We start from the raw sequence: 23,608 nt of genomic DNA, 5'->3' as shown, positions 1-23,608 counted from the left end.
CTGAAGCCAGGAGCTAAGCACTCCATCCAAGTCTTTCATGTGGGTGGCAGGGACCCAAGTTCTTGGGCCATCATCTGCTACTTCTTCAAGGCACATTATCAGGGGGCTGGCTTGAAAGTGGAGCAGCTGGGACTCACATGGTACTCTGATATGGGATGCTGGTGTCACAGGCAGTGGCTTCATCAGCTGTGCCACAATGCTGACCTCTCATGTGTTTTAAATTGACACTGAGACACTACCTCATAAGAATATTACCGAAGCCTCCATCCTGAAGCTTCCGAAGTGCAGGCCTTGAGTATGCACCAGCATGCCCCAGCCTGTGGTGGGGTGTGCTGCTGCTGGCCCCAGGGTGAAGTTGGACGGCCCTAGGGGTGGGGAGGGGGACAAGGACGAGTGGCTGTGTTTGTGCAGCAGTTGTAAGCAAGATGTGGTAGCGCGTGAGCCTGGAACACAATTCCTCATGCCGGTTCCCTTCTGCCTGAGTGCTTGTTATTCCTCTGATACTTGGCCCCAAGCAGATGCATCACAGGATGAGTGAAACAAACCTGAGCCCAGTGGGGATGCAGCGGCTGACCTCATCTTCTGTGAGCAATGCCTTGCCAGTCTCAGGCAGTCATGTGGGGCTGGCTGCCTCGCCCACTCACAGTGCCATGCCTGCCCCAGGCCTGCCAGTGGCAATTCCAAACCTGGGTCCCTCCATGAGTTCTCTGCCTTCTCCTTTGTCTCTGATGCTCCCGAGGGCTGATGTATGGGTTACCTATAAGAAACTATAGCTTACCTCCACCACCTTGCCCTCACCTGGGGAGAGTGACTTCAGAACTATTCTACCTGCCGGCGATGCAGCTCACTAGGCTAATCTTTGGCCTGCAATGCAGGCACCCTGGGTTATAGTCCCGGTTGGGGCGCCGGATTCTGTCCCAGTTGCTCCTTTTCCAGTCCAGCTCTCTGCTGTGGCGCAGGAAGGCAGTGGAGGATGGCCCAAGTCACATGGGAGACCAAGAGGAAGCACCTGGCTCCTGGCTTCGGATAGGTGCAGCGTGCCAGCCTTAGCGGCCATTTGGGGGGCGAACCAACAGAAAAGGAAGACCTTTCTCTCTGTCTCTCTCTCTCACTGTCTAACTCTGCCTGTCAAAAAAACAACAACAACAACAACAACAACAAAAAACTATTCTACCTGGCATTTTGTCTTTTTTTTTTAACTTTTATTTAATGAATATAAATTTCCAGTGTACAGCTCATGGATTACAATGGCTTCTCCCTCCCATAGCTTCCCTCCCACCCGCAACCCTCCCCTCTCCCGCTCCCTCTCCTCTTCCATTTGCATCAAGATTCATTTTCAATTCTCTTTATATACAGAAGATCAATTTAGTATAAAGATTTCAACAGTTTGCACCCACATAGCAACACAAAGTGAAACATACTGTTTGAGTACTAGTTATAGCATTAAATCAAAATGTACGGCATTTTGTCTTATTTCACTTACAGACCCCCTCCTCAGTACATCCACCCCAACTCTATAAATGTTGATGTCAACACAGCATTATTGATTGTTAATAATCCTTAGAATCAGGCATTGTTTTGATAGACTCTTGCTCTGTGAACATACATGGTACCCAAAGTCTTCAGCCCAGCGATGGCCATTAGGTGGCCTTGGACACAACAAGCGCCATGGAGAATGTTGCTAGGGCGAGCAGCCCGATCTCTACAGATGGAATGGCAGAGAGGCTTATGATGGATGGTGTTGTGGGTGTGCATTCCCAGATCCCAAACGGCTCCAGAAGTCATGAACCTCTGTCTGTGGACTCTGTGAGCAGCAACCTTGCAGCAGACACTGCAGGACATGGTGGTGCAATACCTAGTCATGGCAATGGCCAGGAGCTCCCCGTGGTCATGGGGACAGACCACATTTCAAGTTGGATCAGTGGCATGTCAGACAGTGCCCTCAGTGATCCCAAATACACCGTGGCAATGAGCACCAACTCTCTACCTTACACAACCTCACATCCCTAGAATCCATTCCCCTCCATGAAGTTGGCTTCAGCCTAGAACCGGTGACTGTTTCCTCCATCACCCAGGAGGTTGCTATGGGGACAGGCTATGTAGATGTGTCTTCAGACAGTTTTTATTTTGTACCACCTTCACTGCAAATGGAAGAGTCCGATTCAAACAAGGAAAACATGGCAACCTTGTTGACAATGTGGTGTACTCTCTGTGGCTGGGCCTATCCCTCAGACTCTCTGGATCATGGACCAGTGACTTTTGTTCCTGACACTCCAATAGAGAGCAAGGCAAGGCTTTCAGTCCCAAAGCGGCTTGCCCTCTGCCAGTCAATTGCGGGAGCAGAAGTTGGTGTCTGGACTGGAGAAACCATTCCTGTGTGAACTTGCTTTGGGCCAGCAGAGTCACTCCACGGAAGTAGCAGAATGGACAGACAAGGCAGTTAACCACATCTGGAAGATACATCACAATGGTGTCCTAGAATTCTGGATCATTTCAACTGATGAAAATGAATGGAATTGGATGATGTTTGTGAGCAAGGCCAGGAAATGGGAAGAACAGAATTTGGTGGCTTATCCCCATGATGGAAAAATCGATTTTTGCACATCCCGAGACACGCCTTCTGAAAATGAACCGCTTTTTTATTATAGTCGAGATTATGCTCAGCAGATTGGCGTTCCTCATCACCCAGATGTGCACTTCTGTAACTGTGGCAAGGAGTGCAGTTGCTAGACTGAGTGCAAAGTTCATCTGACCAGCCACATCCATAACCATCTCCCTAGCCAGGGCCACAGCAGCAGCCACGAAGGAAGGAAGTGGCAGTGCTCGATGTGCCCCCATGCTGCCATCTCTCCTTCCAAACTTCATGTCCACTCCATAGGTAACATGAGAATGCAGTCCCGCAAGTACGATTTCTGTAGCAAGGCCCACCTCAGGTTACATACAGGTCAGAAGAACTGCAGGTGTACATTGTGTGACAAGTCTTTCACCCAGGAGGCTCACCTGGAGTCCCACATGGTCATTCACACAGGCGAAAGAATCTCAAGTGTGATCGCTGTGACAAGTTGTTTATGTGGAGGCAGGATCTCAAGAGCGTGTGCTCATCCACACACAGGATCGCCAGATCAAGTGTCCCAAGGGCGATAAGCTGCTCTTGAGAACAAATCACTTAAAGAAGCTTCTCAATTCTCATGAAGGAAAACGAGATTATGCATGTGAGAAATGTACGAAGGCGTATCTGACCAAACACCGTCTCACCTGGTGTCTGAAAACCTGCCAAGGGCCCACTTCTATTACCTCAGCTCAAGAGGAGGCAGAGGGGGAGGACTCAGAGGAGGAAGACATGGCCCACTCTGTGGGGACAGAAGCCTGTGGGATTGGCGGAATTATGTGTTCAACAGAGAAGTCCCTCTCTGCACACAAATAGAAGAACCTCTGTGGATGGCAGATGCAAAGGGGGAAACACACGGCACAATTATCTACCACAGTGGCTTTTATAGGAGGTGGGCTCTGTCATCTTTCCAACCAACAGTCACAGTAGACTGAGTGGGAACTGATACAGCACTTACGGAGTTGTATGCTAAGGAAATGCTTTAAAGCAGATTGGGGAAAGAGAGCATGTGTCCTGTTTTTAAGTTATGGATAGGGAGGCAACTGTTAATTTTTGAGGTCTGTTTTTTTACATAATCATCCAGAAGATGTCTTCATGCCTGAGTCGAAGCTGCTGTCTGCCTAGACAAATCAGAATTATTTCACATTCGTCCATTATTCCTTTCTTCTCCCAGCCCTGTGACTGGGTACATGCTAAATTTGGTCCCCACCTAACAGCCATCCCAGTTACTTCTTACGTTTTAGGCTATGGTGATTCACACTCATCCCAGAACAGGGTGCGACATAATGTGTAAGTGTTGGCCTTTACTGCTGCTAACAAGCGTAAAGCAGCTCTGGAATCCTTGAGAGCTGGCAGTGCATCTTGCTTCCCAAATTCTCATGAGTCAGCCAATGGGCAATGATGGAGAAAAGGAGAGACACCTGGCCACTGCGCAGGACCCCGTCTTTCGTGGCAGCCAGGACGAGTCACCTGGTTCATGTGCCAGAGGGATCTTTATAGGTGTAGACTTGTGTCGCTCTGTCTCCAGTCAAGCTTCCAGCTGTTCGCAGGGGATGTGCAGGTGGAGAGAGCCCAGTACATGCCTGCTGGATGGTCTCTTGACAGTAGGTACCTGTGGACTCACCTGACCGAGTGGTTCCTCTGCCCATGGAAGGGGAGGAAGGGAATGATCTTTGTGTTGAAAACTATCCAAACATCATTAGAGTGTTGCCAAGTGAAAGCAATGAAGGACTCCAGGAGCACTGGCGCGTTTTAAGGATAGACCTTCCAGTTCTGTCTGTGCCGAAGGACCTTACCAGAGAAGCATGGGAGGTACCAAAGGATTTGACAGGTAAAGAAGGCCTGATGGTCACCCAGTAGGCCTGTTTTCAGCGATTCAGCCTAGTTAATTGTCCATCCACATGGTGGTTGTGTCTCACATGCATATCCAGGTTTTAGCAAGAAGTGGAAGCAACTGTAAGTGAGCAGGGCTGGTGGAGTATGCTCTCCTGCTCAGGGCACACCCTGCCTCTGGTGGGAAGGTCTGCTGCTAATGTATTTGTGAATAAATGTAGTTCATTTGAATCTATATTCCTCTAGGAAGGATGAAAATAAGAACTTTTTTAACATGCAGGGGAAAAAAAGAATATTGTCTGGGGAAGGACTGCTAAATGTGTTCATTTCACCCTTTGAAATTCAAAGCTATAATATTTCATGAATAAGAGAGGATTTATAATTGTGATTAATCCTTAACTGCATTTATGCATCTTCTTATCTAATACTCATTATTGTGTGTGGAGTTTTCATTTTGATGAATGTAACTCACATACAATCAAGATGAATCATTCCATCTGAATTTCATATGCTTAAACGGCATAGACTCCACTTTTACTTCTTGAATAATGCTTCAAATGGTTACAAACTTATAATTCATGGAAAATTATTCTTTAATTATAAAGGATCTAGATTTCATATTGATATTATGGAATAAACAAGTAGATTCTCAGGAAAAATAGAATATTTGATAGCCTTTTAGGTACTGAAAGCCTGGTTAAGTGTTTCACAGATTTTTATCATGGAAAAATCTTAAATATAAAATTGCAAAAATAGAGAAAATGGTATAATAAGCCACTACTATTCATACCCAGCTTTAGTAGTGGACAAATCAATTTCATCTGTTTTCCTGTTAGCCTTCTCCATTCTATTTTGAAGCAAATTCCAGATATTATAGCATTTCAATCCCTTACATTTAAGGCTTCTAAATAAATACCACAATACCATTAATATACCAAAAGTCATTCTTAAAATTCAAATGGAAAGTCAATGTTCACATTTCCGATTGTTTTGTAACTTTCTTGTTTTATAGTTTTTTTTTCCCAATCTAAGATACAATGCAAGTAAAATTAATACATTATGAGTAGTTTTATAATGGGTCTTTTTTTTTTAAAGATTTACTTATTTATTTGAAAGGCAGAATTACAGAGAGGCAGAAGCGGGGAGAGAGAGAGAGAGAGAGGGCTTTCATCTGGTGATTCACTCCCCAGATGGTCACAATGGCTAGAGCTGCGCCAATCTGAAGCCAGGAGCCAGGAGCCTCTTCCAAGTCTCCCATGTGGTCACAGGGGTCCAAGGACTTGGGCCATCTACTGCTTTCCCAGGCCATAGCAGAGAGCTGGATCGGAAGTGGAGCAGCCGGAACTTACACTGGTGCCCATATGGGATACCGGTGTCACTGGTGGTAGCCACACCCACTATACCATAATGCCAGCTCCCTGAATTTCTTTTAAATTTAAAATATTTTTCTCTCTTTGCTTTCTATTTCTCTTAAGAAATTATCTGCTGTATTTATTTTCTCTTGTGTTCTTTCTAGATTTCTTGTTTCTGAATTATTTCTTTTTATTTAAAGTTTCTCTGATTTTTCATATTTGAGTTATTCTCATTTTCATTTATGTTATTTTGATATCTAAGCTCTTCTGATTTTCATTTATGTTTTCATAATTGTGTCAGTTTCAGAATATCTTTTTCATTTTGAAATATGATGTTATGGTTGAATTTTAGTTAATTATGTCTTTTTAGCATGCTTTCATTGTATTAGCATGCTTTTCATGTATTTCATGTTTCTAGCATGTTTTCATTACAAAGTTAAAAAATTTGTTTTCCTGTACTTTTAGAAGCAATCATGGTTCAGGGTAGCTTTCTAATTTCACACAGCTCCTTCTGTTGTTATCATGTTTTGTTAATCAACCTAAGACTTCCTGGATCCATTCCCCTGTCCCACATGTATCTGTCTTCTCTATTCTCCATATCTGTGTTAACTTTCTATCCATTCACAAATTATTCCCTTTGTGAGTCTGTCCTGGAAGGCAGTGGTCATGGCTCAGTCTTGAGAAATCTTTGGGCTAGACGGCTTCAGATCTTTCAGATATTGTTGTGGGCTGTTGGCATCCACCAGCAGTAATTATTGACTGGGTTTCATCTCCTGTGTCCATTGCACATCCTGTTGTCTCCCTCTGCTTACTCCTGTATGTCCTGTTTCAGTGGTGGCTTGTCTCTAGCCACTTTGGTATAAGTTGGCATGCAGCATGGTAAGGAATCTCCAAATAGGGCCTCAATATTTTCTCTGCTTCCCATACATGCATTCCCGACCTCATATCAGGAGGCAGAGGCTACTTCTCCTGCTGACTGTAGGGTGGGCCTGTGACTGATTTCACCCATAGTATGTGGAGATAGTGACATTCCGGGCAGCTCTTAGGCCCCAGCCACTGTGTTGTGTGAAGGCCAAGCTGCAAGGGAAGGTACGAACAATAGTGGTGCTCTGAGTAACAGCTCCAGCTGAGCTCCCAGATACGGCTGCATGTGGGAGCCATCTTAAAGGTTCTATCCCAATCGAGTCCTCAGATGACTGCAGCCTTGCCCATGACAGATAATAAAATGGTACCTTTTCAACCATAAGGGCCTCAGATGGTGATCAACATACTGGAACTCAAGTAATATTGTTTCCTGTAAACTTTCCTGGGACATCTATCACAGAATGAACTTAACACAACCCAAATCATTGGAAAGATATTGTAATAAGAATAGACAGTAAGCATTAAACTTGGTTACATGTAGATATAAATTAGATGAGGCTAAAAGGGAGATGGCATGATATACAATGGTTATACACTTAGCACTGATACAAGCACAGTGATTTAATTATTTGGGATGAAAAGAGAGAGAGAGAGAAGAGAGAGAGAGAGCGAGAGGGAGAGAGCAGACGTGCGAGAGAAAGGAGCACACACTCTCCCATTTGGTGTTTCATTCTGCAAATATCTGCAATGGCCCTAGACAGGGATTGAAACCAGGAATCAGGGAGGGAGGGATTTTGCTGCTTCCTTTCAGGGTCTGCATTAGCAGGAAGCAGGAGTCAGCAACTGGAGCTGAGAATCAAATGCAAGTACTGGGATGCTGGCGTCTTAACTGGAATCTTAGCCACTAGGCCAAATGCATCTAGATTTGTTTTTAATATAGGAATAGATAACGAAAACAGCTAGTTTTGTTGTAAATATTGTGCACTATTTATTATTTTTTAAAATATTTATTTATTTATTTGAAAGTCAGAGTTACACAGAAAGAGGAGAGGCAGAAAGAGAGAGAGAGAGAGAGAGAGAGAGAGAGAGAGAGAGAGAGAGAGAGAGAAAGAGGTCGGTCTTCCATCCGATGGTTCACTCCCCAAATGGCTGCAACGGCCAGAGTGCACTGATCTGAAGCCAGAAGCCAGGAGCTTCTTCTGAGTCTCCCACGCAGGTGCAGGGGCCAAGGACTTGGTCCATCTTCCACTGCTTTCCCAGGCCACAGCAGAGAGCTGGATTGGAAGTGGAGTAGCCGGGTCTTGAACCAGTGCCTATACAGGATGCTGGCACTTCAGGCCAGGGCGTTAACCCACTGCACCACAGTGTTGGCCTCCTTGTGCACTGTTTATAATTTGTTATATAATTCCCCCTGCCCCCGCCACCCCATTCTTTTTGGTAGGGTTTGGAGAGAATTTAAAACAATGTCCATTAACATGCTCTGCCCATCTCTTGTTAGAATCCCTGTGTCATTTGATTATAAGGTTCCTTTAGGACAGACCTCAGTGAAGACCCATGAACCCACCAGGAAGTGTAATTCAGAGCCAGAACAGGGCACAGGAAATTTAAAGTTTCCCCATATGAACTCTGACCTTCCAGTCAACCCTATATGAAAATTGGCTCTTCTGTCCTCATTTCTGTCCCTTTGTCCCATGTGGCAGTTCACTCTGAGAAACACTGGTTTCCCAGGTAAAGCTAGGCACCCTGATTTTCTAGATGCAGGTTGTTAGGAGCATCAGGTAAATTTCCAAAAATCATAGCACTGTCAAAAAAGAAGGAGTCACGTGGGCACTGCAGGCAAGCTGATGATCTGAGTCATTCTCCAACCAAAATATTTGGTCACTTAAAAAGTATTTATTGAGTGCTTATTATGGCTCAAGAACTGCCCTAGGTAACAAGGCACTGGGTATACAGCAGTTAACAAAGCAAACATCCCTACTCTTGAGGAAATTCAAGTCCAGATGCTTATATTCCAGCAATGTTGGTTCAGCAGCACCCTATTGTTACATGAGCATGCTCCTGGGGTGGCGCCAAACCCACTTCCACTTCCGTGCAGTGGTCTTCCGAACACTCCCTGCAAAGCGTTCTGGTAAACATCCCTTTATCCATGTCATTACATTCTCAGTGACAGCACAGAGTCTCTTGCAAATGGATGCTACCCAACTAGTATTCTCCATGTGCTAATTCTCGTTTCAGAGAGTCACCAAAATATGGCAACCGATGTTAACCAATGTTAAAAACAATTTCTTAAGGAAGATGCTTTAGCATTTCTAATCACTATAGAAAAGTGTAAGCGGATACTTTATTAGATTAGTATGAATTGGGGGCATCATGTGTACATGGGGATGGGGAGGGAGGAAGAAAAGAGGTGAGTTATTATACCAGGAAAAGAGAAGGAATAAAAGCCCACAATCTCAAACCAACAATTTAAGAAAAACTAGCATTTTAGTAGTCTCCTTTGTATACTACCTGGAAGCGTACATTAACAGGAAACCCTCCATCCTCCCCTGACTCCTCTTTTCCCATCCTTGGGTCTGCAAGGATCTGTCAGTGGGTGGAAGACATTGTCATTGTTTATAATGTTCATAAGCCTGCATGGATGTGAATGACATATATTTAGAAATCAAAATAAAGCTTTAGGAAGATCTTCAATTTAATCGAAACTAGTCTAGTCATTTGGGAACCACAAGAGCTTTTTAGGGAAAATCTTCCTCTGCCAGCTGGAGGAAGTGTGGGTGTACTGGGGTCCCGGTGACACCTTGTGATGTCAGTCACACCCAGCCGGAGGCTGATTGGCTCTTCAAAGCTGCAGCAGAGTTTAAATTCCTGAACCATCAGAGAAGTGTTCAGAATATCAACACGAGAGTGGCTTCATTGAGATTTCTGCAGTGAGAGCTCCAACCTGATTTTTGAGACTTTTTAACAAAAGAGGGTAAGACATTTTCATCATTTAATTTTTTAAAAGTGACTTTTGCTGTGCTGTGTAGAAGATGTTAAGTATGTATAGATGTGAGAGGCATTATGCTACGTGGAGGATGGAGGAGAGCTGTACTTTGGGTACAAATGATTCCTATTTTGTGTCTATTGTTAATGTCACCATAAATAATGATATTAAAATGATATGTTATATCAACAGAGCCAGGTGTGTTCCTGGAAATACTTTAATTAGATCTCTTTACAGTTCTTCTGAGAGGAAAAGTTTGTCAAACAGGACGCAGATTGAAGAGTCATTTTGAAGTTTAGCTTTAATTAGCAAAGCAAATAAAACACATTTAGGTTTCATGAATATGAGAATATTGTGAAAGTATTTAAAGTAGACTAGTAGGACTTTCAAAATATAGTCTTTTGAATTAAAATAAACTTAATATTATTTATTTAGAGATTATCAATAAGTTTTTATTATGAACTGAATAAGTAACTGAAATATGATGCTAAAACCACTGAAATAAAGCAAAGGAGTGATAACTATGATGTTGTATTGTTTAGCTGCATATTCGTGTTAGCTTGATACATAGCATACAGTCAGAATTCAATGAGTGCTAAATATAACTGACCTACTGAAAAGTACTTTTCTTTATTTTGAAAGGTAGATAGGGAGAGAGAAGAACATCGAAAATAGACAGACAGATCTCCCATTTGTTGGTTCACTCTCCAAAAGACTGCAACAGCCAGGGCTGCACCTGGCTGAAGTTAGAAGCCCAGAACTCAAGCTGAGTCTCCAGTGTGGGTGACAGGGACTCAGGTACCAGAGCCATCACCTGCTGCCTCCCAGCGTGTGCATTGGCAGGAAGCTGAATGGGAAGCAGAGGTGAGACCTGAACCCAGACACTGAAATATAAGATGTGCATATCCCAAGCATTGGCTTTATTGCTACACCAAACAGTCGCTCCATAATTGACATTGCAAACACTTTTTGATATAGAAGACATAACTGCATATGAGGGCCCTGCAAAAAGTTCATGGAAAGTGTGTATTTTTGAAAAAACAACAGATAAATGTCAAAACTTTTAATTTCCTTAAGGGTACTTGTAAAAGCTTGTGGAACAATGAAATTAAAACATAATGCACATTTTCCAAGAAGATTTCTTTTTTATTAAAGATTTATTTATTTATTTATTTGAAAGGCAGAGTTACAGAGAGGCAGAGGCAGAGAGAGAAAGAGAAAGAGAGAGGTCTTCCATCTGCTGGTTCACTCCAGATGGCTGCAATGGCCAGAGCTGGGCTGACCCAAAGCCAGGAGCCAGGAGCTTCTTCTAGGTCTCCCACGTGGGTGTAGGGGCCCAAGGAATTGGGCCACTGTCTGCTGCTTTCCCAGGCACACTTGCAAGAAGCTGGATCAGAAGTGGAGCAGCCGGGACTTGAACCAACATCCATATGAGATACTGGCACTGTAGGTAGTGGCTTTATCAGCTTTGCCACAGCGCTGGCTTTCAACAAGGCTTTAATGTCCCCTCATACATTCTTATCTTTTTATATGGGTGTTTTTATTTGCTTCATTTGTTCCATTTCCTTGTAGAAGAGTCTGTCATCCCAGACAGAGAGGGATCTATGATCAGGCCATGCATTCTACACGTGGTCTAGAAGATTCCATGTGTAACAGCAATACCTCAAGCAATCTGTCTTCTTCAGGAGCAATTACTTTTGGTTAGTTATTTCTTGTGGTTGAAGGCATGCAACACTAAACTTCCAGACAATTTCAGTAGGAAAGATTGGAAAGTTTTATTGGTTTATTTACTTTGTTCTTTGAATTCCTGGTAAGTGTCTACATCCAAATTCCATTTAGTGTCTATATCCAAATTCCAAAGAGTAATAATAAAACACATTCTGGTAGGGTCTAGTTAGCTGAATCCTGGGTAATTTTACTTTTTTCAGATCAGCTTATTATGATTATTGTGCATTGCTCAGCACCTGGAATAGTGCATGGAATATTGCATATTTTCAATGCATATTTATCTAAGCTAAAGAATGAATATAATGTTCATTAGTATTCTTGAGGATAACCATGCAAAGAAAAAAACAAGCAAATTAACATGATAAATTGTTTTCCAAGAGGAAAAAAGAGCCTATGATTTTTCAAACTTACATTTCTTGCATTTGTCATATTTCTTTCATTTTGATTTATTTATACAAAAAGATAGAAAAAGGCATGTCAAAGAGTTTGTAGAAAATTGATATCTATTGATATTGGCTGAAATTTTAAAAATGAAATTAAAATAATGTCAAAATATAAGGAGTAATATGTGCCATGTTGAATTAGAACAAAGAAAGTAATACAAATTAAAAATAACTATGCCAAAGGTGGATAATGTCAAACGAGAGGTTCTGTTTGACTATTTGGTCTGTATTAAAGTAGAAATGAGGAACCTTTTCAGTTTCTTATCTTATAATTGCTATTATTTTCTTAAATAAGTTTTAAAAATAAGATGAATTGACTTCTTGAGTCCAGTGTTTCAGATATTATTCAGTATAGTCAGATAATATTGAGTGATATATTCTTATGTCTTACCTCAAGGGTTAAAATCACTTAAGATGATATAAAAATGAGCCTAGCCCTCTGCCAGGTGAACCAATTTAGTGCTGATGGGATTTGAGCACTGGAAATTTTTACAGTCTTCCAAGATAGCTTTCTCTCTTGTTACTAGAATAGACTATATCAACATTGACAACAACAATAACAAAAGTGAAATCTGAATTAAGCTGGCAGGATTTCTTGAAAAGTCCATGGAAGTTGATTCAACAAGTATGTTAGGGCAGCTACAAGGGAAAATTGCTTTCCTTTAAGTATTTCAATGTTTTTAATATTAGCAGCTAGTATGTCTATATCTATCTTTGGATACAGAACAAATTGTTTGCCAAGTCTTCAGTTCTTGAGTGTGAAATGAAACCATCCTCCAGAAAAATACAGTTTGACTTGATGGGTTGCTGTCAGCACAATTCATAAGGGTATTTCAAACCTCTAATCTTCCCTAGATCCTCCAGTGCTGTGAAAGACACCTAAAAGAATTTAGCATAATTGTGCATAATGTCTGAGTAAATGTCTCACAGTAGCCGTTAAAGCTTTCTGGAACTGTAATAGGAAGACTGTCAAAGTGTAACCTTTGCAGATCAAGAAAGAAAAAAAAGCAAAAGCAATCTATTTTGTCTAGACATTATTATGGGGTTATAAATGTAACTTAGAAACATGCGCTCCCGTGTGTGTGTGAAGACAAATGTCCACCTCCACCCAACAACAGTGTCAGTAAGTGTAGATTTTTAGAGGGAATAAATTTCCTAAGTTGCTCTGTCAAGGTGCATAATTATTTTGAAAGTGAATGGCTAGAAATTTCTCTATTCTTCTTTACTTTTCCCTCTGCTTTTTAAAATAAGGTTAGTAAAAAAGTGTTTTTGGATCTCCTTATTGAAAAGTTTTCAATTCATCTCTGAGGAGTGAAGTTTTTTAATTAAAAATCTTTATCATGTGAACTGTATAGTTCAATGGGTTTTAATACGTTCACAGAGTTGCACAGCCTTCACCACAATCAATTTTAGAACATTCTCAAAGCCTCCAAAAGAAATCTTCCTCCCCTTGACTATCAGCTCCCAACCCCTCATCTTCCCAAGCCCTGGGCAACCACTCATCTACTGTCTGTCTCCAGAAATTCGCCTATCCAGGACATTTCATATAACGGGAATCATACAGATGTGGCATTTTGTCTGACTTCATTCACTTAGCATCATGTTTTCAAGTTGTCTCTACCTACTTTCTAGTATGCAACAGTACTTTATCCTTCTTATGATAGAGACACACTCCATTGAATTAGTACACTTTATTTGGACATTTGGATGAATTTTTTTAATAGGAAGAAACTGTTAAAAGAGTGAAGCTACTTTCTTTCTTTAGCAAAGAGGAAAACACCTGTATCCTTCATTGCAGGCAGAGGCATCACACCTGACCATGAAGACCAGCATCCTGTTCATGTTCCTTTGGGGCTTAGCCTGTGCCCTCCCGGTAAGTATCAGGGTAGGGACGGATGTGCAGGGGGTGGGCTTTACACCCAAAACTGCAGTTTTTATTGTTTTTATTATTACTATTCAGTTATTATTATTATTATTATTATTATTATTATTATTATTCAGGTGTCTGTGTATGTCCCATTCAGATGAAAATAGTAGTTTCCCTAGGAGGCTACTTCTTTAAAATATCATCCAGGTTATTCCTGATTCTGTTCAGTTGCCCCTCATATATCTATGATGTTCGTTTTCTTCCCTCTAAGCAATGGTTCTTAAAATGTTGTCCCAGACCAGCAATGCCAACATCAAAACTAGGGCTTTGTTAGACATGCAAATTCTCAGGTCCTAGCAAACCAATCTCTCTAGGGATGAGCCATAGTAATCTGTGTTTAACAAGGTCTCCAGGTGATTCTGATGCAACTTAAAATTTGACTACTACTGCTCTTAAGTATGGAAAGTGTTAATAACTACTGTCTTGGGAATTTCTCTGTGGGTTGATCTTGTGCACTATGCTTTCTAGGTAGCCAGATATCAAAACACTGAAACTGAGAGCTCTGAAGAATGGAAGGTGAGTAGAAATATTACTTTTGGAATATTTTGAAGCTACATATATATATGTATATATATATATATATATATATATATATATATATATAAAACCAACTGACTCCATTGCAAGTGTTGAAACTGTTAAGGGCTTTAATGAGTACATTAAGAGTCTGAGTCATAAATAGTCAGAGCGACAATTACTAGTTCATATAAGGAAAAAATTGCTGGAGCTGGCATTGCAGTATAGTGAGTAAAGCCAACACCTGCAATGATGGCATCCCATATGGGTGCTGGTTTGAGTCCTGGCTGCCCAGCTTCCCTACTGATGTGCCTGGGAGAGTGGTGGAAGATGGCCCAACTCACTGGGTACCTGTACCCACTTTGGGGACCCAGAGGAGGCTCCTGGCTCCTGGCTTCAGATCGGCCCAGTTCCAGCTGTTGTGGCCATTTCAGGAGTGAACCAGCGGATGGAAGGAAGATCTTTCTATCTCTCCCTGTCTATCTGTATAATTCTGCTTTTCAAATAAATAATCTTTAAAACAAACAAACAAAAAAAGAAAGAAATGCTTAATAGTACAATTTGGTGAGGAAGCTTTTTTCCAGCTTTTTTGTTTGTTTGTTTTTTGACAGGCAGAGTGGACAGTGAGAGAGAGAGAGACAGAGAGAAAGGTCTTCCTTTTTGCCGTTGGTTCACCCTCCAATGGCCGCCGCGGTTGGCACGCTGCGGCCGGTGCACCACGCTGATCTGATGGCAGGAGCCAGGTGCTTATCCTGGTCTCCCATGGGGTGCAGGGCCCAAGCACTTGGGCCATCCTCCACTGCACTCCCTGGCCACAGCAGAGAGCTGGCCTGGAAGAGGGGCAACCGGGACAGAATCCGGTGCCCTGACCAGGACTAGAACCCAGAGTGCCGGCGCTGCAAGGCGGAGGATTAGCCTGTTGAGCCGCGGCGCCGGCCCAGCTTTATTCTTATAATGGATGTGTATAGAAGTGCAAAAGAATGGATCATAATAAGCCAAGACATTTATTAACATGAGGTGTCTGGTAGGCAGGAGGTCAAGTACTAGAGGCAAGAATAGATAGAAGAATGGGAGGATACTGTAGTCTTTGGAGCGATAGCTACACTGAGTTTTGACTCCCAACAATTCAATAGTTATTAACCTAAGTAACTCAAAATCTTTGCCAGGCATGGTTATCAATGCTTTGCATGCACTAATACTTTCTTATCTGCACAAGATCCTAGTGAATTAGATGTCATATTTCTCTCACTTTACAGATGAGGAAATTAAAGCACGGACAGTAACCTGCTCTGTCTAGGATATATGGTTAAAAATTTTAGAGCCAGACTTTGAATTTATGTCGCTTGGACTCCAGGATCCATATTCTTAGTCAGTGTGTATGTCCCTCTCGGGGAGCCAGGCATAGGAAGTCAGTCAGTTCTCAAGACTGGCACTAGATGTACGAGCTTAAATCTTCCACTAAGTCAGAGAATCCTGTTCACTGCTTTGTTTCCCACTGCATTTTGCATGTGTTAGAGCTTGAGGCCAGTGCTTTTGGTGGTGGCCAGGTAATTTCAGAGGCCTGAGGGGGCTCCTGCTCTGCCTGAGGTTGAAATAGACACTGCAGGGTTTCTCAAGAACTTCTATCAGAAAAATCCACCGTCTGGTTAATTTAAGAGAAGCCACTGTAGATCCTCCTCTCACTCAACCAGAGACCCACAAACATGACCTGTTCTCAAGTCTAGCTGTGGCCTGAGGAAAACACCAATGCCTTGCTCCCTGCCACCTGTTAATTCTGCATGATAACTGACTGGAGTCAAGTATGCCATGATGCTTGCCTGCAATATCACAGGGCAAAGACATATATGATTACAGATCCTCACTCTGAGAAAATATCCCCAGCCTACCGCTGCTGAAAGACATGTTGAGGACTTGCCGGCAGCAGCTCCTCCCTGCTCTCCCTTGTACCTTGGGTGCTCCACACAGGACCTTGCAATGCTCAAGGGGGAGGAGGAGAAGAGGTGAGGGGAGGGGAACCCTAAATTGCTCAGGTAATTCCTAAAGTATTTATGAGTCTAGGGAAAGTGAAATAAATTAGAACTATAACCATAGTAGTTAAATTTCAGATTCAACGTTTGTTTTGAGTGTCAGTGCTCATAGATGACTCAAGAAAGCTTTAATGGCTTTCTCAACTCAATTTTGTCTACTACTGAATTGTACAAGGTGGATGTCTACAGAATGGAACTCTTCTTTAGTGTATATCACACAAAATAGTCCTCCAAATGTTCCCAGAGGCCTTATCTGATATCATCCTCACAACAACTTTGGGTGCTGATTTTCTTAGCTTATGAATAAGAAACTAAAGATCAGACAGCTGAAGCAAATTGCATTCACATTCACATGGCATAAATAATACCCCATTTTATTGAGGACTTAGGGGTTTCCTTGAAGATATGATTTTTATTTATTTTTTATTTTATTGTATTTTACAGATTTGTTTATTTGAAAGGCAAGTTACAGAGAGATAGGGAGAGATGAAAGATAGATCTTCCATCTTCTGGTTCACTTCACAAATGGCTGTAACAGCCAGGGCGGGCCAGGCCAAAGCTAGGAGCCAGAAACTCCATTTGGGTCTCCTACATGTATGGAAGCAGCCCAAACACTTGGGGCTGTCTTCTGCTGCTTTCCCAGGAACATTATCAGGGAGCTAGATCAGAAGTGGAATAGCTGGGACTCAAACTGACGCTCTGATATGGGATGCTGTGTTGCAGGCAATGGCTTAACCTGATGCACTGGCCCTGAAGATATGAGGCATGATTTTTAGGGTTAACACCAAGATAGTTGGCTTTCAGTCTAAAACCCAAACCAATAAGTTAACTGAAACTTAACTCTTGTTTCTAAGTTCCAATACTAATTTTCCTATTTTACATTTTCTCTAGGTTGAGTGAACAGCCAATTGCAAATAAATTCCTTTTTTAAAAAAACCACATTTATTTATTTATTTGAAAGGCAGAGTTACAGAGAGCTAGAGAGAAAGAGAGAGAGAGAGAGAAGTCTTCCATCTGTTGGTTCACTCCCCAGATGGCTGCAATGGACAGAGCTGTGCCAATCTAAAGCCGGGAGCCAGGAGCTTATTCCGGGTCTCCCACCTGGGTGCAGGGACTCAAGGATTTGGGCCATCTTCCATTTTTCTCAGGCCAGAGAGCTAGAAGTGGAGCATCCAGGACTAGAACAGGTGCCCAATGGGATGCCGGAACTTCAGGTGGCGGCTTTACCCACTACATCACAGTGCCAGTCCCTAAAAGTCCTTTTTTTGATAATTGAAATATCAGAAATATTAAACTATTCCAGATATTTTATATTCCAAGATCTTTGCATTAGTCATTTTGACTTCATTTGTCAGCTATCTTTCCACAAAATTTCATTACTCATGGAAATGTAAAATATATACCAAGAAACTAAAAAAAAAAAAAAACCCTAGTTATTCTCAGTATTTGCAATGACCTAACTCATCTGTGTAGGAGTAACTTATTTCATTTCCTTTTTTTCAGGATCCCTTGGCTCCACCACCAACACCACCTCTGGTAACTATCTCATTTATTTCTGTCATAATTATCTCATGAAGTAACTTCAACACGCCTTTCATCAGCTTTTGCCATTTTCAAAGTAGTAAACCCAAACCACAAGCAATGGATATGTACCATAGTGTGTTCTTTCCTGAGGCAATACTAAAAGGAAAAATAAACCTCATTTTTTTTTTCTTTTCAGGACAGTGTGTCATCAGAAGAAAGTAAAGTTAGCTCAGAGGAACAGGTAATTAAATGAGTCTTTCTTTTCGGGCTCCTTAGGAATGGGAGGAAATGATGTTAGATTAAATTACCTGGCAACAGTTCTAAATATAATATTTTCTAACCATTGGTTATGCTGGCTAAATAGTTCCAAGAAATAGGAAGGGAAAAATGAATGAGGAGAATTCAGATTTGGACATGCTGTTCATTCCATTTTTATCATCTGAGGCCAGAATATAAACACTGTCACCCTAAATGTCCTTCCTAGTTAAAGTACACAGGCACGCACACACACGCACACTCACACTACTGAAATGGTCTTTTACAATTGGAATAGCTTTGATCAGGCAAGGAAAAATATTCTGGCTAACATGAGGTTCCTACCGGGCCTGGAGATCTGCTCCGTGTCACAAGTCCTGTTAAAGGAGAGGACAGGAGAGCCCTGAGGAAGTTTTAAGGAAAAGAGCTGCTTTCATGATGATCTCTCCTTAGAATAGGCTCCTCTATCGGTCCTGGGTGTGAGAAAGGCAGACTTAATGTGTTTTTGTTAAAATACTGATTTTTGGTTTTAAAACGTTTTTCTAAGATGAAATGTTATTACTTTCTTTCCTGACCTACCTTTGGGACCAAACTCTATCCTGTGAGGGACTCTTGAGATTCCAGGACCAGGTTGTCCCTGAAGCTTCGCCCCACATTGCATTCCATTCTCAGCCAGAGTTGGAAGAGTAGGCACACTATTCTGATTTACTAAAAGTTCATCTGAGGAACATTCTAGAAATTTAAAAGCATAGGACTGGGGGAATGCTATTTTCTGGGGACTTAGTGATTTATTGCCTCAGAGTTCTTTAAACTCTTAAGGATGGGCAACCATTTCTGTTTGAGAAGGACTTGTGTGCTTAATGTGGTGCTCAACCCATGCTCAATTCTATCACAGCAGCGTAGTACTGGGGAGAGATGCCAACAGGGGTACTCCCAGATGCAAACTCAGACACTGATCAGTAGGGACTTGCAGAAAAATCAAAATAAAATTGGCGACAATGCTCTGTTGTAGGCTATTGGTGCAGAGAGTTTGTTTCTCTAGAGCATGATGTATGAAGACTCCTTACCCTTCCTTACGAATGCAGACCACACAGCTGTTTGATGCAGGAAGTTAATCTCTCTGAATCACACCTAGAACTAAGCTGCCTTGGTGCTCAGACTGGTTGCCTACTTCTGAGCCTTTGACAGGCTCCTCTCTGCCAGTGTTAATGGAGTATAATCATGATTCGCATGAGGTATACCAGGGTGCCTCAAAAAGTTTGCGGGAAAATGGGATTAAACGATAAGATCATTTTGATATAAGACATTTTGAAATCTATACATAGTTTTTTCATAATGTGCATTTTCTATGAACTTTCTGAAGACCCTTGTATACTTTACTATAGTATTTTACTCACTTTAGCTAAGACTTTCATCTTATCTTTTTTTTTTTAAAAGATTTATTTATTTGAAAAGCAAAGTTACAGAGAGAGAAACAAGGAGACACAAATCTTCTATTTGCTGGTTCACTCCTCAAATGGCCACAACAGCCAGGATTGGGCCCAGCTAAAGTTGGGAACCAAGAACTTCTTCTGAGTCTCCTACATGGGTGCAGGGGCCCAAGTACTTGGACCATCTTCCACGGCTTTCCTATTCACATTAGCGGGAAGCTTGATCAGAAGTGGAGAAGCCAGGACTTAAACCAGAGCGCATATAGGATGCCAGCACCACAGGCTTTACCTACCACACCACAAAGCTGGCCCCTAGTTAATATTTTTTAAAAACTCTTTTTAAAATTTTATTTATTTATTTTACAGATTCATTTATTTTTATTTATTTGAAAGGCATAGCCACAGAGAGAGAGAGAGAGGGTGAGACACAGAAAGAAAGAGTGAGAGAGCTCTTTCAACCCCCGGTTCACTTCCCAAATGGCCAAAATGGCAGGGTTGGGCCAGACAAAAGCCAGTAGCCTGTAGCTTCATCCAGATCTCCCACTCGGACGCAGGGGCCCAATCACTTTGGCCATTTTCTGTTGCTTTTCTGGATTCATTAGCAGGGAACTGGATTAGAAGTGGAGCAGCTGGGTCTTACACCAGTGCCTGTGTGGTATGCCAGTGTCAGAGGAAGCAGCTTAACCCCCTCTGCCACAACGCTGGCCACTTAAAAACTCTTTTAAACCAAACATTTTAAATCAAGTCTTTGATTCACAAAAAAGTTCTCTGAGGGTTTTATTTAGAGAATCATATGCTATGAGTTATTTCATGTATGAATTTCTATAAAGCTTTTGGAGGCCATTTTTGCAACATTGAGTGAATTGTGCCCTTAGAAACCAGGATGGCTTGAGTTTAGACTCCTCTTTTTTTCCTGTGTAGGGTTGGGCAGAGATGTTAATGAGCAGTGAAATTGACCTTGGGTTAGAGGAGGGACACAGGGAGCAAAGAGAGCCCATGTAGACACTAGATGATTCCTTGTATGTCAGCTCCTGGAATACTGACTACATCTGTTAATCCCAAACTCCAGGTCAATAAGGACTCCAGAGACACCACTGACTCAGAGGAGGCCCTGATCTCTGATGATGGCCAGTATCTTTATAGAACAGCTGGTGGCTTCTCCATGAGTGCAGGAAAGGAAGGCGGTGATAAAGAAGATGATGAAGACGACAGTGGAGATGACACCTTTGGTGATGAAGACAATGGCCCAGGGCCCAAGGAGAGACAGGGAGGAGGAAACTCTGAACTAGGCAGTGAGGAGGATTCTGCTGACAACACACAGTCCAGGGAAGACAGTGCCCAGGACACCACCAGTGACAGCAGGGACCTTGACCATGAGGGCGTGGTCTACAGCAGACCAGACAGCGAGAGTGAGGAGCACTGGGTGGGAGGCGGCAGTGACGGGGACAGCAGCCACGGCGATGGCTCTGAGTTTGATGATGAAGGAATGCAGAGTGATGATCCGGACAGCATCATGAGTGAGAGAGTCAAGGCCAGAATAAGCAGTGCTGGAGTCAGATCAAAAGAATCAAACGGGGACAGCAAACAAGCGAGCACTCCAGATGCAGGGCAGAGCCGATCAGCGGAGTATCCCCGTCGGAGGTTTTTCTGGAAGTCCCGCATTTCCCAGGAGGATGACAGGCATGAGCTTGAGGACAGCAACACACAGGAGGAAGTTGAGGACTCCACAGAAAGCCCCGACTCCAGAGATACTGGCCTCAGCCGATCCAGGGAAGACAGCAGGGAGACTCAGTCCCAGGAGGACAGCAACAATGAGCAAGACCCCAGCAGTGAGTCCAGTCAGGAGGCTGACCTGCCGTCTCAAGAAAGCAGTAGTGAGTCTCAGGAAGAGGGGGTGAGTGAGTCCAGGGGCGATAATCCAGATGCCACCACCAGTAGCACAGAGGAGGACAGCGACTCCAGCCAAGAGGACAACCTGAGCGTCCCCTCCAGCTCAGAAAGCCAATCCAGAGAGGAGCAAGCCGACAGCGACTCCAACGAGAGCCTGAAATCCTCAGAGGAGAGCCCTGAGACCACTGAGGAGGAGAACAGTTCCAGCCAGGAGGGCCTGCAGTCCCAGAGCGAGTCTGCTGAGAGCCCGAGCGAGGAGAGTCAGTCGGAGCAGGACAGCCAATCTGATGAAGGGGCTGGCAGTGACTCTCAGGAAAACAGCAAGTCAAAAGAAGACAGCAACTCTACTGAGAGCACGTCGAGCAGTGAGGAAGACGGCCAGGCCAGGAGCATGGACCTGGAAAGCAGAAAACTGACAGTTGACACTTACCACAACAAGCCCATTGGCGACCAAGATGACAATGACTGCCAAGATGGCTACTAGCCTCAGCTTTCCCAAGGAGTGGCTCTCACAGAAAGGACTCTTTGGGGCTTGCAAGTAGGGAAACAATTGTAATTATAATTTATTGGTGTTTTAATCAGAAGAGACCGTTTCTTTTTTAAAAGGAATGCTGGACAGGATACTTGTAACTGTGTAACTAAGTGTCACTATCCCGTAGAAGTTTAAACAATGCGGAAAATGACACCACAACACCCTCAATGGGACTGGAAGAAAGGAAAGAGGTGCATAATAATTCACAGCTGAAATAGTTCATAACTCATTAATCCGATGAACAGTTACTGAGATTTTTACCAGGGTACGTCAAAAAGTTTATAAATAATGGAATTCAGAGATAAGTTAATTCTGATGCAAAAACACTTGAAATCTGAGCATTTTTTTAAAAATCAGTTTAAAACCCATAAGCTGTACTTTGGAAATTTATATTCATTAAATAAAAGTTAAAAAAAAAATCAGTTTAAAACAGTTTCCATGAGCTTTTTGAAGATCCTTTATGGGCATAGGTTTCAAAATGCTTTTGCACTCAAATAAACTTAACTTTGAGTTCCATTGTTCACACACTTTTTGAAGTAGCCTTATATTGTGACCTGTGCTGGGTGCTGGGGATGTAAGGCAGCTGAAGCCAGGCTTCTTGCTTCTGAGGGGCTTACTGGGAAATATCTCAAGTGAGGCGTTAAAGGGGGACACATACGAGGGAAGCCTCATCACAATCCAGTGTGGTGAATGCAATAACTGAGGCACAGACCTGATACATAGGAGGGAAGAAGAAGGTGACCAACTTTGGCCTGGGGAATTCGGGTGGGTTTCACAGCAGAATAGACACTGGAACTGGACAGTTGCATAAAATTTCCTTATGGAAGACAGGAGAACTCTATTTATCCTTGAGATAAGCAATAGTTAATTCTATATGATTAGGTTTTTAGTTCGCGAAAGTACTTTCAAATTACATCATGGTGAGGTGTTTTGGAGGAACAATTTTTTAAAAGTTATTTCTGCTATTCAGTGATTTTTGTAGAACTCTCATGAACTTTACCTCACTGACCATTGATATGGAGCGTTGGGTAGAGGAGAGTTTGGGAATGAAATCCCTGTTCAAATAGAGAACTTTCAGCTTTCCTTTTCCTAAAATCAGTTTATGTGCAATGCTAGAAAACCTGTACCCTGAGATCTTCGTGTGTGTTGCACCTGGAAAAATTCTGTACATAAGATTCAATTGATTTTTGCCAATTATTATTGGAAATGTTACCTCAATATAGAATATTTGTTTTGTAATAAAGACAATAATACCCAGAAAAGTATGTGTGTATTTATTTTAGTGGTATTAATTGTTAGGACGTACAGGGGTGTTCCAAAGCTTCATGAAAAATGTGCATTATGAAAAAGCTATGTGTGGATTTCAAAACTTTGTTTTACAATGAAATAAACTGATCTTTTACTTCCGTTTTCCATGAACTTTTGGAAGTGCTTGTGTGTGTGTGTGTGTGTGTGTCTATGTGTATACACATATGTCCAAATCTCCCCAAGTGAATGCAGCTTTGAGCTTGTGAGGGTGCAGAACCTTGTGAAGGATGGGAAGTCAGAGTAAAGGTTAAGAAACTTCTTGATTCTCTGAATGAATTTGCAGAAGAATGCTGATGTGTCCTAGTGGAAGTGTGGGTAAAAACACTTGTAAAGTGGAAGTGCTGAGGTAAAGTAGTTTCCTTAAAAAAAAGAAAAAAAAAAAAAAAGG

General features: G+C 42.3%; 1 protein-coding gene and 1 pseudogene across 1 annotated transcript; both read left to right on the top strand.

The window, feature by feature from the left end:
* Positions 1–518: 518 nt before the first annotated feature.
* LOC133765629 (PR domain zinc finger protein 4-like) lies at positions 519–3,424 on the top strand (annotated as a pseudogene).
* Positions 3,425–9,591: 6,167 nt separating this feature from the next.
* On the top strand, positions 9,592–21,864 carry DMP1 (dentin matrix acidic phosphoprotein 1). The gene is made up of 6 exons (XM_062199171.1): positions 9,592–9,628; positions 13,610–13,688; positions 14,211–14,254; positions 17,785–17,817; positions 18,002–18,046; positions 20,560–21,864. The coding sequence occupies exons 2-6, from the start codon at positions 13,631–13,633 to the stop codon at positions 21,862–21,864; spliced, it is 1,485 nt and encodes a 494-aa protein (XP_062055155.1). The 5' UTR covers positions 9,592–9,628; positions 13,610–13,630.
* Positions 21,865–23,608: the final 1,744 nt, after the last annotated feature.

This window comes from Lepus europaeus, chromosome 8 (genome assembly GCF_033115175.1).
Source record: "Lepus europaeus isolate LE1 chromosome 8, mLepTim1.pri, whole genome shotgun sequence".
NCBI lineage: Eukaryota > Metazoa > Chordata > Mammalia > Lagomorpha > Leporidae > Lepus > Lepus europaeus.
Note: the sequence above shows the minus strand (reverse complement) of the source record. Positions and strands in the feature narration are given on the sequence as shown.

Excerpts from the sequence above, each read along its gene's own strand:
- DMP1 (XM_062199171.1), top strand. The coding sequence starts at position 13,631 with ATGAAGACCAGCATCCTGTTCATGTTCCTTTGGGGCTTAGCCTGTGCC. Across the intron at positions 13,689-14,210 it reads AGCCTGTGCCCTCCCGGTAA|CCAGATATCAAAACACTGAA; the intron begins GTATCAGGGTAG and ends CTTTCTAGGTAG. Across the intron at positions 18,047-20,559 it reads AAGTTAGCTCAGAGGAACAG|GTCAATAAGGACTCCAGAGA; the intron begins GTAATTAAATGA and ends CCCAAACTCCAG.